This window comes from Pezoporus wallicus, unplaced genomic scaffold (genome assembly GCF_028554395.1).
Source record: "Pezoporus wallicus isolate ANWC-B61680 ecotype Strahan unplaced genomic scaffold, APGP_CSIRO_Pwel_v1 contig_8721, whole genome shotgun sequence".
NCBI classification, from domain to species: Eukaryota; Metazoa; Chordata; class Aves; order Psittaciformes; family Psittacidae; genus Pezoporus; species Pezoporus wallicus.
The window spans coordinates 1,898,294-1,915,605 of record NW_026635692.1 but is presented as its reverse complement, the minus strand read 5'-3'; the positions used below and the strand labels follow the sequence as shown (position 1 = coordinate 1,915,605).

At 41.1% G+C, this 17,312-nt stretch overlaps 1 protein-coding gene and 1 long non-coding RNA gene across 2 annotated transcripts; one reads left to right on the top strand and one right to left on the bottom strand.

Annotated features, from left to right (window-relative positions):
• Nucleotides 1-1,916: 1,916 nt before the first annotated feature.
• Nucleotides 1,917-7,563, bottom strand: LOC130592752 (T-cell receptor-associated transmembrane adapter 1). The gene is made up of 6 exons (XM_057397301.1): nt 7,422-7,563; nt 6,969-7,073; nt 5,381-5,417; nt 4,686-4,747; nt 3,396-3,454; nt 1,917-2,257 (listed from the first exon to the last, which is right to left on the bottom strand). The coding sequence occupies exons 2-6, from the start codon at nt 7,069-7,071 to the stop codon at nt 1,994-1,996; spliced, it is 525 nt and encodes a 174-aa protein (XP_057253284.1). The 5' UTR covers nt 7,072-7,073; nt 7,422-7,563; the 3' UTR covers nt 1,917-1,993.
• Nucleotides 7,564-8,134: 571 nt separating this feature from the next.
• LOC130592753 (uncharacterized) lies at nt 8,135-9,157 on the top strand. Its single transcript, XR_008970644.1, has 3 exons — nt 8,135-8,283; nt 8,730-8,846; nt 9,121-9,157. It is a non-coding gene; the product is annotated as an uncharacterized LOC130592753 (long non-coding RNA).
• The last annotated feature ends 8,155 nt before the right edge of the window (nt 9,158-17,312 follow it).

The following is a 17,312-nucleotide window of genomic DNA, read 5'->3' as shown; positions in this document are numbered from 1 at the left end:
TGTTTTATATGAAATACATTTTAATACTCTTCAAATAATTTTGATATGTGAGTCTAAGCAAGTTCATGGTGATGTATATTAATATTTTGTTCCTACTGTAACATGAAGTATAATTCCTTCCAGTCTAGTAAAACTAAGTTGGTCCTTCATATACTGGTATCTTAGTGTTTAGCTTTGGATCTTTGGAACTTTGGCTTTGCCTTCCTCCTTTCCCCCCTCAGGATCTTAGTCAGGATTGTCGTTTTATATGGTTCTCCATTAAAATGGGTTTAATTGATTCTTTGGCATTATTTTTGCTTATCCAGGGGTGCTTGGTTGATAAAGAATCACTTCAGTTCCTAGTCTACCTTGTTTCTGGGGTGTGACAGCCCAAACGTGTATTGACTTGATTTTTGCACACAAAAGCAAGAGCTTGCACAAGATGGGCGGTGCTGCTGGGCAGCTTGGGCTGCAGGGGTTGGCCCTTCCTTTTGGTCAAGCATAGACGTGCCTGTTTCTTTTATGTTGATCTTTTTTTTTTTCCTTCATAAATTTGTCCCAGTTCTGGATGAATCTGTTCTCTTCTGCTCTTAGAAGAGCTGTTGGCTCTTTGTACTATGGGCTTTTTGGTTTGTTTCACGTAACTGCTTTCAGGGCTATCTCCTTCAAGGCCTGAGACACTTGCAGGCTTCTCCCTGGCAGTGTTCAAGACCAGGTTGGACAAGGCCTTGGGTGCCATGGTTTAGTGTGAGGTGTGCCTGCCCATGGCAGGGGGGTTGGAACTGGATGATCTTAAGGTCCTTTCCAACCCTAACTATTCTATGATTCTCTCTGTGCTCGAGAGTTTGAAGCTCCTTGACACTGTGCCCTGCCTAGGTTTTAAAGGCACTAGTCCTTTTGTTGAGAAGGACTAACTGTGACACCTAGAGGTAGGCACGCTGCATCAGGGTGCCTTGCTGTTTCCTGCTGCTATTCCTAATTAATGGCTCCCAGAATATAGAAGCAAACCCCCACTCCATCAAAGCTTATCATCTGATGAGTCTTAAGATGAATGTTCACACAGTATGTGAATTATTTGGGGAAATAAAAGGTGCTTTCGACTTTAGCAAAATAGTTGGGAGCAACGGCAATGTAAAACCCAACAGGAATGTAGACATCACATAGGATATCAGAAGGAAAAAAAATCCGATCTAAGAGATTTATTGTTACAGATCATTTACTAACGTCTTTGTGGACTCTTGAATGCAGCTGGATACAACGTTACGTTAGTGGAGGAGTTGTGAGTTGAGATGTATCCTGGTATTGCTCACAGAAGGAAAGATAGGGATATTGTTAAATCTTGCAAGATGGGCAGCTGTGACTTTAAAACAAGCTGTTAAATGGCTCTGCAATTCTCTTTAGATATACTGTGTTGTTACCACAGACCAGTCACAGTGGGAAAGTAGAGAGTGTTGAACAGCAGATCAGTTTTTAATTGGGAAAAACAACTAAACCATGAGGTGTGCAAGTATGAAACATGGTTTCCTGCCAAAAGTATTGCTGAAACCGTGCTGGAAGAGACGTTAGACTCTGTCGAAGCGCTACAGAAAATAGAGGGGGTCTTTGGGGACTGTCTGAAACTTGATAGTTGTTTTAAACTAAGGATTCTAGGTGGCCTTGCCTTGGAAGAGGGGTTGGACAAGATGATCTCCGAGAGTCCTTTGCAACCCCAAATATTCGGTGATTAATTTTCACTGGAATCAGTCCCATGTGAATGCTGAGATACCAACTTCTACAACAAACTGCCTTTTAAAATGTCTTCAGATCCTTCAAATTCACAGACTGGATCTACATTTATTTCTTGTTTAGGCTGTAAATACGCTCGGAAGACGCTTTGGGAACACTTAACTTACCCGTTTTATACCATTTTTGGTATGTCTGTTTGCCAGAATATTATCTCCAGTGATTCACTGTCCCCTCAGAATGAACAAGCAGATCTCAATTTCTGATTGCGTATTTGGTTCGTGACGGCAATTCAAACGTTTTCTCCTTTTGCAGTATGAATTAAACTCATTAATCGAATGGGGTCATCATGAATGGCTTCTGCTTTTGCTGGGTCTTCAGCAGCCAGCTGCTCACTATTGAGGTAAATGCTGACTTTGGAAGCCATCGTGGTGTGGTTAGACGATCTTTCTTCACCCTCTTCTAAGGAAGGGTCTGTCTTTCTCCTCGGTTTTCTGCGTTTTCCCTTCACACTGTGATCAAGCGAGGCATAACACATCTGATTGGCAGCCTCCACCTAGAAGGACATTCACTTTAGCATTCAGTAGTTATGCTTGCTTTAAAACCGTGCTTAAGACTTTGAGTATGTTTGTATTCTAATCATCCGTAGCGGCTGAAGTGTACCCCAACTAGCTGCAAATGAATTCATGATGCACAGCATTAAGCTGTCGGAGTACAGAAAACAGACCAATGTAACCTAATGGCAAATAACTCATATTCTCAGGAAAGTGGCAGCAAGGAAAAAATGAAGGTATTGTTGGAAAGACTGTGGGAATGAGGGTCGCTTACATAACCAGTCCGAGTTCCTTGGGATGCAAGACATTATTTGATCTGGTTTTCTTCCCAGAAACAAAAGAAAATCAAATATGGGCAATTCTTGTCTGTATATATGTTGCAATTTGCTGTGCAAAATGTATGCTGTGTGTGTCTTTCCTCTGATGCTCTGTGCTTTTCAAGCCAGATTGCCGAGCACTTTTGACATTAGACTTTCATAGTTTATTCTGTTTCTGTGAAGTTAATGAAAACAAATGTCTAGATAAGAAAAGAGTATTTCTGCCCCCTGGAAGTATCCTGAGAGATAAGGCTGGAAATTGGTCCTTCTGAAATACCTGCAAATCAACTCAGGAAATTGATGCTAGGAGCACTTCAATTAGAGACAGATCTTATTGAAGCTTGCATGCTTTTAGGCATCCAAGTAGCTCAATGAAATAGAAATCAATAGCAAAGCAGTCTTCTTTCATTTGTTAAGACATACATATTTTGTGCTGGGCAGGGCAGAGCAGTCAAAGTCATGATGATTGTGTGATGCAGATTGTGTTTTCACCTGCTCAATTTCCAAGCTAAATAGAATTCTTTACGTAAGCCATTGCACTAGATGCAGGCTTAATTCAGCCTGATCTGTATGCCTGCAACTGAGCTTCATCATGCTGTATGGATGGAAATGAGCGGCCTATAATTCTGCTCTCTCAGTAATGACCCAGATTGAGCAAAGGGTCAAGCCTGTGCTTATATTCCCTGATGAACGGAGACACTAAGGCATGGTAATTTTCATGATGAGCAGCGTAAAGGTTTTTTGTTATATATTGTCATGGGATAAACACAAGAGCGGAGGCAGAGCACATTACCCTAATTCAGAAACCCCAAATTAAAGGTACCTGTAGCTGATTAACTGGTCTTTGAGGCTGGGACGTCATCTGTTCATAACAACATTCCTCTGTAATGTATCAAAGCAGGAAAATCTTTTAGTTATTAAGACACACTACTGAGTCTTAAATGTTCAGAACAACAAATCCTCCCTTGTTACAGAACTAACTCCCCCCAGTGCACTCTCGTGGAAGCTTGTTTTGTATGAAAATCACACACAGAGCTCTCCCTCTACTTACAGAGGGGCAAAGAGCTAAGAAATGCAGCCATACAATGAAAATGAAAAGCATTTTGTGTTCATATGGAGAAAAAGCTTCTCATTATTCACTAAGTGGGCACCAGTTTGGCCTGCTAGGAGGATGTCTTGCTGTTGGATAACCACATAGTGGTGTATTTTTCAGCACAGGCAGTCTTTTCTTCAGTTGAGAAAGTGTGAGTTGCGGCAGCTAATGATTAATTTCTATTCCTGCCTCTGTTTTCTGTAAGCTGGTTTCAAGTTATATGCCCGTGTTCTGTCTTGATTTTTGTCATCAGTAAAACAGATTAATTCCTTGCAGTTTTCAGACTGTTGTAGCCCGTGCAGTTGAGTGTTGGCTTGGTTAAATTTGTGCAATCCCCATATGAAGAGTTTGGGGTTTGTAGTTTATTTTTACTGCTCAAACACTTTGGTTTTGCTTAACCCCACATAAGGCTAACAAAAAGTTGTGTTCATGTCACCTAAATACTGCTTTAACACTGTAAGGGTTTTGGGAGTACCTTCATCATATCGAGCTCTAGCTGCAATTCTATGATGTTATCGCCTTTAATGTTGTATTTCTCTGCAAAGGGTTATTAACTACAGCCCACTAGAGCAGAGAAAAGCTATGTGTGCTCACCATTCAGCTGCTGGGCTTGTTTCAGCATGTTTGTTAATGTTGCTGATGAGCTGTGGATAGCCATAGCAGAGAACTGGTACGTGTCTGTTTCTGTCGGCTTCCGTGGGAGCATTGACTTTGGGTAATGAGTAGTTTATGTCTTGGATTGCTTTAACATGCTTCAATGTTATTTCACCTCATGCAGCTTTATATGCACAAACGCTCTTGGTTTTGAGATATTTGGCTGAACAGAACCATTTGGACTGTAAAACCTCAAATTCAGTATGAGATCTGGCCTCAGCAGTAGTGCAGTATGATGGTTTGCAGTTCTATCCCAAGTAGGTATTAATACAGCAATTAAAAAGCAGTGGATTCTCAGGTTTGAGAAACACAGACAATACTGGTCAGTCATCTTTTAATCACACCTGCTCTGAAAGTGAAGCTTACCTAAAATATCTTGATTAAGGTTGCCATAAACTGGGTCATCTTCTGCGTGATGGTTATTGTAGCTACAAGGGGAATGGAAAAATACTTCTAATTCATAGAGTATACTTTATTTAGGATTCCACTGGTTTACTCTAAAACATTTTACACACATGTAACAATGGCAAATTGCATGTGATCTAGAAGACAAGACCAAACATACCGAGGGGTATGGGGGGAGCCAGGACTGGCAATGTCTCTGTTTTACCGCTTTTGAGCATCACACATAAAAGAAGAGTATGAAATGTAAATACAGATAAATTATTGCTCCACAAGTGTCAGCCTGTAATTTATTGTTGTTTTCTGAGAGTTCTCTTAAATTATTATAGTTTTATTGAGTTTGAGTGATAGTAAATAGTGATTTTGCTCTATCTTGATTTCTTTCATAGATAAAGTTATCATATAAGGATGCAATTATTTTGTTGTTGAAAAAAACGACTGCAGTATATCTCTCCTGCATGATTTTATTTCTTTTTCCCCCTGTTTTCTTTGGAAAACTTCTTTTTTTTTCCCTACAACCACCCTTCCCACAACCTAACATTTCCAGACAGGCTGCATGAGATACTGGATTTCCCCCCATGCCACCCCTCCAAAGCCATCTGCCATTATGTATTGCTTCTTTCATCCTTGTCAGAAAGAGATGGTTTTGTCCAGCTTACCTTGGGCTGGTCCCTTCGTAGTCGTTATATAATTTAGCTGGAAAATTTGTTAAAGAGGAAAAATAAAGTTAAAAGAAAATGAAAGGTGCTCTTTTTAGAGCACGTCAGCGCAATTGTGTCACCTTTCATACTTCGGATTTCACTGTCAGAAATAAAACTGAAAGCTCTTGCCTCTCAGGACCTTTGGGTGTCCCCCTGCTCTTCTCAAATACTTTTGACTAATACAAGAAATGTTTGTGTTATAACCCTGTGCTGTGGCTGTAAAGCCTACATTAGCTTGCAGCCCCCCAAAAAGGCACTGCAATGTGATTAATTCTTCATTTCCTCCTCCTTCTGCCTCATCTTTTTCTCTACCATGGGGGGTGCATCGTGTTCACATTACATGATGAAGGGTTTATTTATTTTACTAGTTCTGTTTCTTTTATCTCTGAGAGATATCCTGTGATCCACAGAGGTGAAGATTCTGAAACAGAAAGGCAATGGCTACAAAGAGATTTGTTGCTCGAGCTTGATGAATAACTCAGGAACACCAGACTTTCTGACCTCTGCTCCAGCACTCCAGAATTTACCACGGTTATCTCCAATCCCATGACAGTGCAGCAGCAGCCAGTCTGACTGAAGCCTTGCTCAAGGTTAGTTTTGGAAATGAGTGTGATAGTTCGTTATAGAAATATCTGCCTAGTAGCACTAAAAGACAAAATAACCCAAAAAGCTCCCCCATCCCACAACACTCCATTAGCTCTTTTAATATCCTGTAATAATCTAATTCCTCAACACTTTATGAGTGCAGTTTATAACTACAGACCTTCTGCTCACGTAGATCATGTACGTGTGTGTGTTTAATGTGATTGAATCCACCACTGTCTGTCTGCCCACCCTTATGTGTGTTGCACAGATAAGGTTTACCCTGTGTAAAGGCAGCTTGCCCTGAGTGGGAGTGGTGGGGATTGTATAACTAAACACCTATAGAACCGCATGCATACGAGAGGTTGCACTGGCATAAAGTCATAGCTAATTTTCACCAAAACCAGAGTATGACTGTAGTCACCCTCTAGCACAAATGAAATCAGTTCCTTATTGTGACACATTGATTTAAGAGCTAGGTTAGCATCCCGTGATGAAAAGCAATTGGATCTTTATTTCATTTGTATTTTTTCCCAAGTCACCTGATTACATACAAAATGCGGATGAATCTGAAATTCAAAGAAGCATCCGGGAACTTGGGGAGGAGAAAATTCCCTCAAATGTATTTTGAGTCAGTACATTTGAAAAAAGGAACTCACAGGTGTTAAAAATAGATTTAAAAATATAGCCAGAACTAGGTTCTTCACGTTGTTGGTTTGTCTTCAGAGTCTGGATTTGGGTAGCTGTATTTAGCAGTGGGTTAGGCAGCTAGCGAGCATTCTGGAATCATACCTGACTTAAAACTCCTATAAGGTTTTAAGTTATATCCTCTCTACTAGCATCTTTCTTGCCAAAAGATGATTCATATGAGTCAGTTTGTTGGCTTGAAATCTCCCAGCAGTGATGGCTTTCCCTACAGACGCTCTAATCACTCCATTCCTTACTGAGAGACAACATTACTTACCTTGCTTCTTTGTCATATAGTGTGAAACGTTCAGTACCAAGGAAACAACCAGGGCCAAACTCAAAAAGGCCAGAACTCCCCAGACAGAAAAATGGCAGTCCATGTCTGCAACTGAAAGAAAATAGTACTGTATTTCATGGTGTCTACCAGTTTTGCTCTATTCTTTTGTGTGGTTTAAGTTGGTTGATTTTTGCTTTCTGTAACTGAAGCTGCTGTTTTGTTGTTTACTCTGTGACAGCCATTGCTATACAAGCTACATAATTCATAGCAAAACCAGATGCTAGATAAGAAAGCAACATCAATAAAGTGTTAGCAGAACTACTGCTTCATAGGAATTCAGCCAAAGGCTGGGCCATCGGTTTGCCTGTACGAAGCGGTAAAAATCAGAACTTGCTAAAGAAAAAACTCATTTTAGTGAATAGCTTTTAAATGATTTTTCTAATTGCCTTTTACTTACTATTTGCAGCGAGTTTCCGGCTAAATTTTGGAGTTCATGGATGTAGTTCTGAAGATGAAGTCAGTCCAAACAACTTCCTTCACTTGAAATGTCTCTGAATCATGGTTTAACAATACCTGCAAGAAATTTCACAGGTTGATATGTGCTTTCTTGCACCTCCTGTTAAAACCACTTGTACTCATACCCTCGCTGTCCTTCCTGAGAAAGCAGAGGATGTAGTGGCATAGGATGAGCGGTAGCTGAGAACCAGTGAACCCCCCCGAATGACTGCAGAGAGAAACCCAAACAGCTCCTGAAGAATCACTTGATGAAACACAGGTCAACTTAACTGAACAAAGCCTCCTTTTGCACTGCACTTGCCTCTCCTTTGAGCCCTATTAGAAACCCAGGAAGGAATCTCCCTGCACTGAATGTATTTGGTCATTTAATTAATTCTTCAGTTAACCTATCTGGTACAAGTTTTCCATCCCAGACAATGCTGAAGAAGATAGCTGGCCTGTTTATGGCAGTTTAATGGCCAGAATGACCAGTGTGGCTGCAAATTGCCTGCAGAACCATTCCCTGACAGAGGAAATGCTGAGCCCAAATACAGGAGTGAAAGGAGCTTGAAGCTGGATTTTTCCACCATGGTTATGTTTCGGGTTTGGAGTGTTTGAAGTAAAGACTTGTCCCAAAAACTTAGGAATTCCATTAGCATCACACGAAAATTCTACCTGGAGCAGAGCAGTCAACATGAGAAAGACTGGATGATGCTGTCAGAGAGAGATTCAAGCAGGTCCTTAATACACTGATTTGGTATTGATATAGCTGAATTCCTTCAGGAGGCTGACATTTGTTTGCTTCTTAATGGAAGCTGAGGTAAGGAAGTACAGGACTACTCCTTCCCATGTTGCCGGTCAGGGGTGGGAGGAGGCGATGCATTTTGCTCCTGCTGAGAAAACAGAACTTTGTTCCTTGGCTGACTGGCTCTAGCTCACTTTAGGAACTGCTCCTTACAAGTTCCATTCCCTAATTCTGCTGGTGTTGAAAAAGCTGGTTTAGTTTTGTTTTTATTCCAAGCCACAGATGTTTTATGACAATGAAACCAGATGACACTTGGTAGTGAAAATAATCACAAATCATAAGGCCTCCTACAATGCAGGTTTCCTTCCTGATCAGAACTCTCTTAAAAGGAACAAAACGGAGCACGTAGGCTGTAACTTTGACTTGTAACCGATTTTCACACAGGGTACTTCCAGTGGCCGTTGAGCCTTCCTTTTAACCTAAACATCCTGTTTCCATTCCTTTCTGTTCTCCTACTTAAGCCCTGCCAAAGGTGTTTTGGGTTTCTCCATCACTGCAATGCTACTTTTCATGTTGAGAGGCACTTTTTCAATGAGGTACAGACGTTCATGAGGAGAGACAACACTGCCGTGAAGCAGGTATGTATTATTCCCACTTTTCAGAGAAGGGATTAAAACAAAGGGAGATATGACCTTGAGAAGCTGTTATTAGGCCATGTGAAGAACCATTAGTGTTTGGAACCTGGTTAGTTGTTCAATATTTGCATCCTATGTAAATGCTGTATCAGTCTCAACGTACTGCCTATATAAGTCATCTTTCCTTCTCTTCTCCTTATATGTTTTCTGAAGTGATTGTTTTCCATTTTTCTTATTTTTGTGTTTCTTTTCCTACAAACCCTTTTTCCTTTTCCAGGAATCAGATGTAGTATTGTGGCCTACGAGAAGGGAAGCACATCTAACTGTGATAGAAACGACAGCCCTGTGATTCATTAGAATAAAAACAATGAGTGAATACCTACAGTACAGCTCTGGCGTAAGTATGTACCTTTTTCTTCATATTGAATGCTGTGATTTATCTTAGTGATTGAGGAATCCTATTTTTCCCTGATATTTCCAGGATGGGAGGAGATCTCTTAGTTTCAGTCTGTTTTCAGCCCCTAAACTGAACTGGAGGAAGCCAAGTCCCACTTCGCTAGGACTTTAAAAGCATTCAATCAAAACAGAAGATGTGAAACTTGGATTTCGAAGAAAACATACCAATGTTGTACATGTCACAATAAATAGTTCTTAAATGTTATTTAGAAAACTGCATGTCTGGGGGGAGATTAAGAAAACAACATTTAAGTGTATTCCTAGCTGAACACCGCTTAGTTTATCTTCCACAGCTCTGACTTAAACCTCTCCTTGTGTATTTCAGTAGCATGTATTCAAACCTAAGTGTGACTTCAGTATCTCTTAGGCTTTTTGTCTTTGCAATGTGAGCGATTTGTTTGTCAGAAAACACTACTTCTATTTCAGAAACAGCAGCTGTTTTTATTTAGCCCATGAAACCATAGTAAAGACCTTGATCGGAGACACACGGGTGCTGCTCTGAGTGCTCTGTGCTTGACTAATGTTGGTTTCAAGTTAATCTTAATTTCCAAGGACAAATTGTGAGAGATTTTGATTTTATATCTTAGCTTTACAGCTATACAACTCCCAGCTCTCTCCAGGTGCTCCTGTACTACCCTTATAGTTGTTGCCAATGTGCTAGCTATTTACATTTATAATTGCCTTATTTATATATTTACCACTTTGACAACAGGAGCAGTAGCAGTAAATATGAATACCTGTATGAAGAATAATTTCTTTCCTCAGATAACTACACTGATGTCCCTGTATGTATAACAGCAGATGCAAACTGCAACAGTAGCCTGGTGGTGCTAAAGACAAAAGAAAGGTAAGGTGAATGTGGATGGAGAGTGAGAAATAAACCAAAAAAGAAGTTTATCAGTAATTATAGTCTCTTCTGAAATAGTGTCTTTTATTCTGTTCTCTAATTTTAATTCTCATTCAAGTCGCCTATTGTCAAATGTAGGAAAAACAGAGTCTTATTATTTACATACTACATCTTTATTCCAAAGAGCCCATAACACTATTTTGAGGGGGGTTCTTCACGTAACTGTTGTCAAATTGAGTATTTTTTTTAACCTTTTGTTATATTTTTGAAGAAAAGTCCTATGGAAAAATTAGGCCCCTGGGAATAGTACTCTATGATTCCAACAGGTTATGCTCACATCCATCAGGCTTTTCTGTGATAGTCCGTCTGTGATGGGAATACTTAAGAGTGATAGTAGTTTGTCCATAAGAAATCATATTGAAGCTGTTCTTAAAGTAAAGCGCTCCTCTGTGGAAGAAAAGAGTTCATTGTCTATCCAAAGGTTCCATGGCGAGGGCCTTGGAATGGTCAAGTGGAAGGATGGCCCTACCCGCCACGCGGGGGTGGAACTAGATGATATTTAGGGTCCCTTCCAAACCATTTAATGAATCTATGGCAATTCTCATTTTATTGTTAGAAATAGTTGGGATGTGTGAGTGGGGAGAGCACTATATTTAATTAATATAAAGATGACAGTATTTTGAATACTTAGTGCCAGAAGATTTCTAGTATTAATGATACGTTCCTATTCTGCTGTGCTTTCATTTCTGTTTGGAAACAGGGTCAATCTTGGAGCTGTGTCCAAGTAGAACATCTACGTTAGGTAATTTACTCCATCTGGCAGAGGTTTCTTACTTTTCTGACTTGAGGGATGAGGTTACTCACCTCCTCTTAGAATATTTTACACTGCTGTAAGCTAAAGGGACTTTGTTCACACAACAGAATACGGACAAACAAAAGACTTTCTAAAGATGTTCATTCTGCTCTTTCTCCTGTTTAAACCTATGACAACTTTCTCCACCAACAGAGACAAGACATGGAAATCAACAGAGTTTTGGGCGTTTGTTCTTAGGCTTTCTCTTTGCAGGCTTCATTATATTGTAATTGGAGGCAGGGGGGAGTGAAGAAGCAAACAAAATAAAACAAAATGAGCAAAGGAGCAGACATAATCATGTACTTGCCTTTGGGAAAAGGGGCCAGATTTAACAATTTGGGGCTAGAAACAGTTGTTGATCCTCCTAACAGCAAAGAATAGGTAGCAGAAGTGCTAAGTTTCATTCCTTCTTGTCCTAAGATATTTTGTTTAGAGAATCCATCCCAAAGGGTGACAGGAAAGTAATGGTTTGTTTCCTGTTGTTTCTGTCTTCAAATTTGTCTAAGAGGAGATAAAACTAGCTCTTCTTTTTGAACTCTCTCCAGTTAAATGGCGAGATAAATAATGTTCTGTTAAGTGTTAATGACCCTTAGAAAAAGCAAGCCATTAAGAGACTGATGATTGTTAAATTAGCATTAAAGATGCTTCCACCTGCGTGAGTTTTTAAGACAGGGTTAATTCTCTGGAAAGGGATCCTTAAACTGGAATTAAATAGCACACAACTAATTGCTTTGCCAGATTCAACTTCAGAAGGGAGGCGGCGCAATGTAAAGTAAAGCCCTCAGCACAGTAAATATTTTAAGGGCAAAACTAACACCAATGCTTAGTCTTGCTTAACAAACCTTGACTGATGCAGCTTTAAGCTGTTGATGACGACTCATCAGCATCCTGATTATTACTACTAATTAGACTTGAGAACAACCTTCTTGAAGACTGGTAGTCTGCCATAGCGTGTTGTTACTGCTCCTTTGTTCACAAGTTTATAATACAGAAAAGATAAGGCTTACCTGGAGGTGTTGTTTCTAGGACTACTCCCCGGCCCTTCATCCAACAGGAAATCAAGTTATGTTGGCAGATCTTGGATGCTCTTTTGTTTTGGACCTGGCAGCGTGAATCTATCTCTAGAGTTGCTGTCAATTTTAAATGTCTCTGGTCGTCTTTCTTTCACTCGCTGTCTTACAAACAGGAAATGTGGCTTAGGCTTTTACAACCTCGCTAGCAAACAGGCAGGCTCCTTCAGTGCTTGCCTCCAAGGCAGGGATAAACTATTTATGTGTGTACTTGCATTTATTATCCACTTGCCCTGCCACAGAAGAGCACATATAGGACGGTTAGTTCAGTTTTTCCTGATACAAACCTACTTTTGTAGCATTCCTATGAGACCCATACTCTAAGCCTTCCTGTTTGTGATGTTGTGTTGAATTCCACAAAAGTATTTAGATACCTCTTAAACTAAATTACAGAGATATTTTACCTATGAGTGTTCTTTGACTCTTTCTCCCCTGAGGTTTCTGAACCATGTCTGAAAGTGCACTGCTGAGAGAGCCTACAGTTTATCTGAAACAGGATTTAGAGAGGTAATGCTGAAATCATACCATTGCTAGCTCTGGAAGGTCAGGTAAGGATGTCATAATATGTTTCTTCCATTCTTTAAAGTCTATGAATCATCCCACAATCCAGAACAGTTGAGGAAAGAGAGGGTAAATCAACATGCTGCTTACTGTGTATTTATCTTTACAATCTAAGAGAACATGCCTGTGTTTGGGTAGAGAAGCCCTCTGAATCGGAGTAGCTTCTTCCAGAGGAAGCTTGCACTCTGAGCACTGTCAAAGAAGCTTTCTGTTCACTTCTGAGGATCTCTTGGGTTTTATTTCCTGCAGAGCAAACAGTTTTATTTCCAATTATGTATAATGCAGAAGTGGGAAGGGTTTCTCAAGAGAAGAAATGAATCACATAGCAATGTTTGTCTTTTTGGAATACATACATAGAAATAGCCCTCAGTGTATTCTAAGGAGCAATTTAAAACATTACTCTTCAAGAAAGGCTCTTATGTGAGAAAATGTCCTTTGCAGCATATGCTTATTTGGGATGTTATTACCTTGGAATGTTATTCTTATATTAACTGCCTTAGATCAGTGCTGAAAAAATAACTTACAGGATTAGCATCTTATTTGAACATGAAGGAGCGGGTTAGTCTTGTTTAATATAATTTACCCTTCCATTTGAGTCCAAAAGGGGCTATAGACTCCTAACTACTTGGAGCTTTATTATAATGAAGTGAGCTGATGGGGAGAAATTGATGTAAAAATACTGAAAGTTGTGGGAATTCTTACACTTTATACTGGTTCTGAGGTTGTAATGATCACCATGAAAAATGATGCTATTTTAAAGTGGACATAGCTTTGGCCTTTGCCAGCAACTGAATTTAGACACCCCATTCATAGACACAGGTAGAATCAAAATTTCTCGTTCAACCAAAATTCATGGGTCCATCACACTTCACTGTAAGAACTAGATCTCCTTCCAGTAAGTAATGTGTTCTGTGATCTTAGTCTTAACTTTTGCTTTAAGAAGCTAAGACATCCGGTTTTGTGGACACTGCAATTCATATGTTTGAAAGTAAAGGGTTTGTTACAAGCCTAGGGAAGGAGAAAGCCTTAACCAGTTATAATGAATGGCCTTAGCAGTTCCATGTTGCAGGATCAAGTGAACCAAAGTGTCTCAGGGCCATCTGATAAGAGTATGCATCTGAAGAGGAGGCCTCTTGTTAAGAAAAGGAAGGATTCTGAACTGAGAGAGAAGCTGGAGAGGGTGGGAGGTATGCATTGTCAAAATGGAGACAGCTGCTTGGTTTCTATGCTAGGAGCACTAGGGGCAAATCTAAGATCTGCAGAGGATTCAGAATGAAACACTTATCAGCCTGAACAAGAAGCTTACAAGGAATAAACTCCTTTGCAGATAATTAGCGGGATGATGGAAAGGTGGACACTAAGAATGCAGCAAGAGATTTCTGGGTTTGTAGTCCTGGTGGTGTGTTAATAAATCTGCTCTCCAAGAGCAAATCATTGTTGTACAGTATTAGTGTCGTGGTTTAAACCCAGTCAGGTAATTCGTTCGCTCACTTCCCCCCCTTTCTTGCCCTCCCCCTGCTCTCGGAGGGACGGAGAGGAGAATCGAAAAGAATGCCACTCCCACGGGTTGAGATAAGAACAGTTTAGTAACTAAGGTATAACACAGATCACTACTGCTACCACCAATGATAACAATGATAAAGGAAATAACAAGGGAAGAGAATACAACACCTCAGCACCAGCTGACCGATAACTCGCCCCCCAAGCCCGACCAAGCTCCGACCGATACCTCCTCCAACCCTGCAGTCTCCCAGCCCTTCCGGCTAACTCCCAGTTACATCCTGGGCATGACGTGCTGTGGTATGGAATAGCTCTTTGGTCAGTTTGGGTCAGGTGTCCTGTCTCTGCTTCCTCCCGGCTTCCCCTCCTCCCTGGCAGAGCATGAGGCTCACAAAGTCCTTGGCCAAACCAAAACATCTCTATCAGCTCTGTTCCCGAGCCGAAAGTCAAAACACTGCACTGCACCAGCTACCAAGGAGGAGAAACATGACTGCTACTGCTGAACCCAGGACGATTAGCTTTGACTGGCTTGGAGAAGCCAGGTCTGTTGGATTGGATATGAGCTTGGTACAGTTTTGGGCAGGCTTCAACAGACTAGAAGCTCTGTTAGATATAGCAAGAAATTATTCGCTGCAGGCTGTGAAATCCATTGTGAATATAAGACTTCTTACTTTTCTCTCTTGTGCTACATTAAAAACTTAGTGAGCCCGTAGTCTGCTTAAAGAGGTGTTATTCAGTATAATGAAGACAAGGACAAATGGTGCTTAACTTGAGAAAGAACGTAAGGTAATGCTGCTCTGCCCACATCTACTGTGTACAAAGACATTTCCTCTTCTTTTAGAAGTCCCCTCCAAGCTATGAACTGCTGGGTGTATATTCTTGGAAAGTGTCTCTGACTGCTTAGCTCATGTGATCTTTGGTAAAGATATGCTGCTAGAGTCTCCAAAATAAGAATCTATGTCACGTAGACATCTGACTTGGCCAAGAATAGCTCTTACTCTTTACATTCTGGGGGAAGGTAGGTGGAGTACTATTAAATATTGATGTGCCCAGATGTATGTGAAGGAGCAGGTCTGGGCTTAAATGGAGTCAAACAAACAGTACTGTTGGGCAGAAGACTTGGATGATCGAGGGAAACAGACTGAAAGACCACTTGACAAAGTAGGAAAAGCTTATGAAATAGTATGTTGTTGTTTTAGAGAAAGGCAAGCAGAAACATCCTAAAGGAGGCATGAAAGACAACTTTTTTGTGTTGGGAAGGGAAGCCATAGAAAGGGATCTTGATTTTCTTTCTTTGGCCTTAGCTGAAGAAATAAACCCAACAAAAAACATGTTATGGATGTGTACGGGAGGATGTGTCTTGTAAATGCATGGTGCTATGTGCAGAACAGCATAGTTAGAAAGCCTGGAAGTGGCCTGTTAAGTACTCGTGCTCTAGGAGACAGTAACACACTTACCACGACGTTATTTCAACTGATATGTTTATGCGTCAGTGGTATATATGAGCTTGAAAGGCTTACACGTGTTTTTTGAGGAAGGAGTTATATGGCAGCAGCCAAACATGTTAGCTATATCTAATTCCTGTGATGAGATAGCAGGCTCTTCCCAGGGAGCATGGAGCTAAAGGAGTAGCTGACCAAGGCAAGATTATAATGTTGTTGGAACACCAACACAGGAGGTCAGCAAGTTTCCAGAAGGAAGACAATGCAATCTTATACTTAAAGTACTTTTCTGGTTCTAGATGAACCGTGGCAGGACAGAACATTTTCCTGTGGTTTCTTCAAAAGAATAACAATACCATTGCCATTCCCAGCAGTCTCCTCCAAGTCTGGAATTTGCTGTACACGACTGGAAGTCTCAAGGGAAAAGAATTTCTTCTGACAGTCATAGAATCATAGAATAGTTAGGGTTGGAAAGGACCTTAAGATCATCCAACCCCCCTGCCATAGGCAGGGACACCTCACATTAAACCATATTACTCAAGGCCTCGTCCAACCTGGTCTTGAACACCGCCAGGGATGGAGCATTCACAACCTCCCTGGGCAACCCATTCCAGTGCCTCACCACCCTCACAGGAAAGAACTTCTTCCTTATATCCAATCTAAACTTTCCCTGTTTAAGTTTTAACCCGTTACCCCTTGTCCTACCACAACAGTCCCTAATGAAGAGTCCCTCCCCAGCATCCCTATAGGCCCCCTTCAGATACTGGAAGCTGCTATGAGGTCTCCCCGCAGCCTTCTCTTCTCCAGGCTGAACAGCCCCAACTTCCTCAGCCTGTCTTCATACAGGAGGTGCTCCAGTCCCTGATCATCCTTGTGGTCCTTCTCTGGACTTGTTCCAACAGCTCCATGTCCTTTTTATGCTGAGGACACCAGAACTGTTTACAGTATTCCAAGTGAGGTCTCACAAGAGCAGAGTAGAGGGGCAGGATCACCTCCTTCGACCTGCTGGTCATGTTCCTTTTGATGCAGCCCAGGATACAGCTGGCTTTCTGGGCTGAGAGCACGCTGCCTGCTTGTCTTTTCGGAGTTTGTAGCTTTCCCCTGAAAAGCCCTCTTGAATCCTTCCTCTCTGTTTTCAGACTGAAGTCTTTGCTATGCTGCCAACAGAAAGCGTCGGGGACTGCCTATGCTGTTTCTTAGAAAATGAGTATTAAAACTAGCTATTTTTCAAGTGTGGCTGGAGGCAATGCAAATTGTATAGGCAGCTGGCACAAGGCTCCAGTGCATTTGGCTTGATAAATCTGCGTCTCTTATTTACTTAGGAAGTCGCTTAGCGCAGCACGGTTTTGCACTGTATGTGTGTTGCCGGTACTTTCCCAAGACTGCAGCATGCATGTTCATCCTGGCTTCCTGAAGGTGAAATAAACTGCACAGCTGACCACAGAACCAGGCCTCAGGTGCCTGCTTTCTCTATCACTACTCAAATTACAACCTTTCTTGGAGAAACTGTTCTTTTTAATGCTAAGTGGGGTAGTGGAAACCCCCTTGCAAAGAATGAAAGGGAGACCGACTGTAGTAGAAGTCTTGGGAAGCGTAGGTATTCCTGCAAGATGTAAATGACTGTTTGAAGTATGGAATGTGCTGTCTTAGGTATTGTTAGTAAGGGATCTTCAAGGCTTTGCTGGGGCAAGTAACTGCAGCAGAAGTGTTTGGAGGGGAGCTTATGCTGAAGTGGAGTCT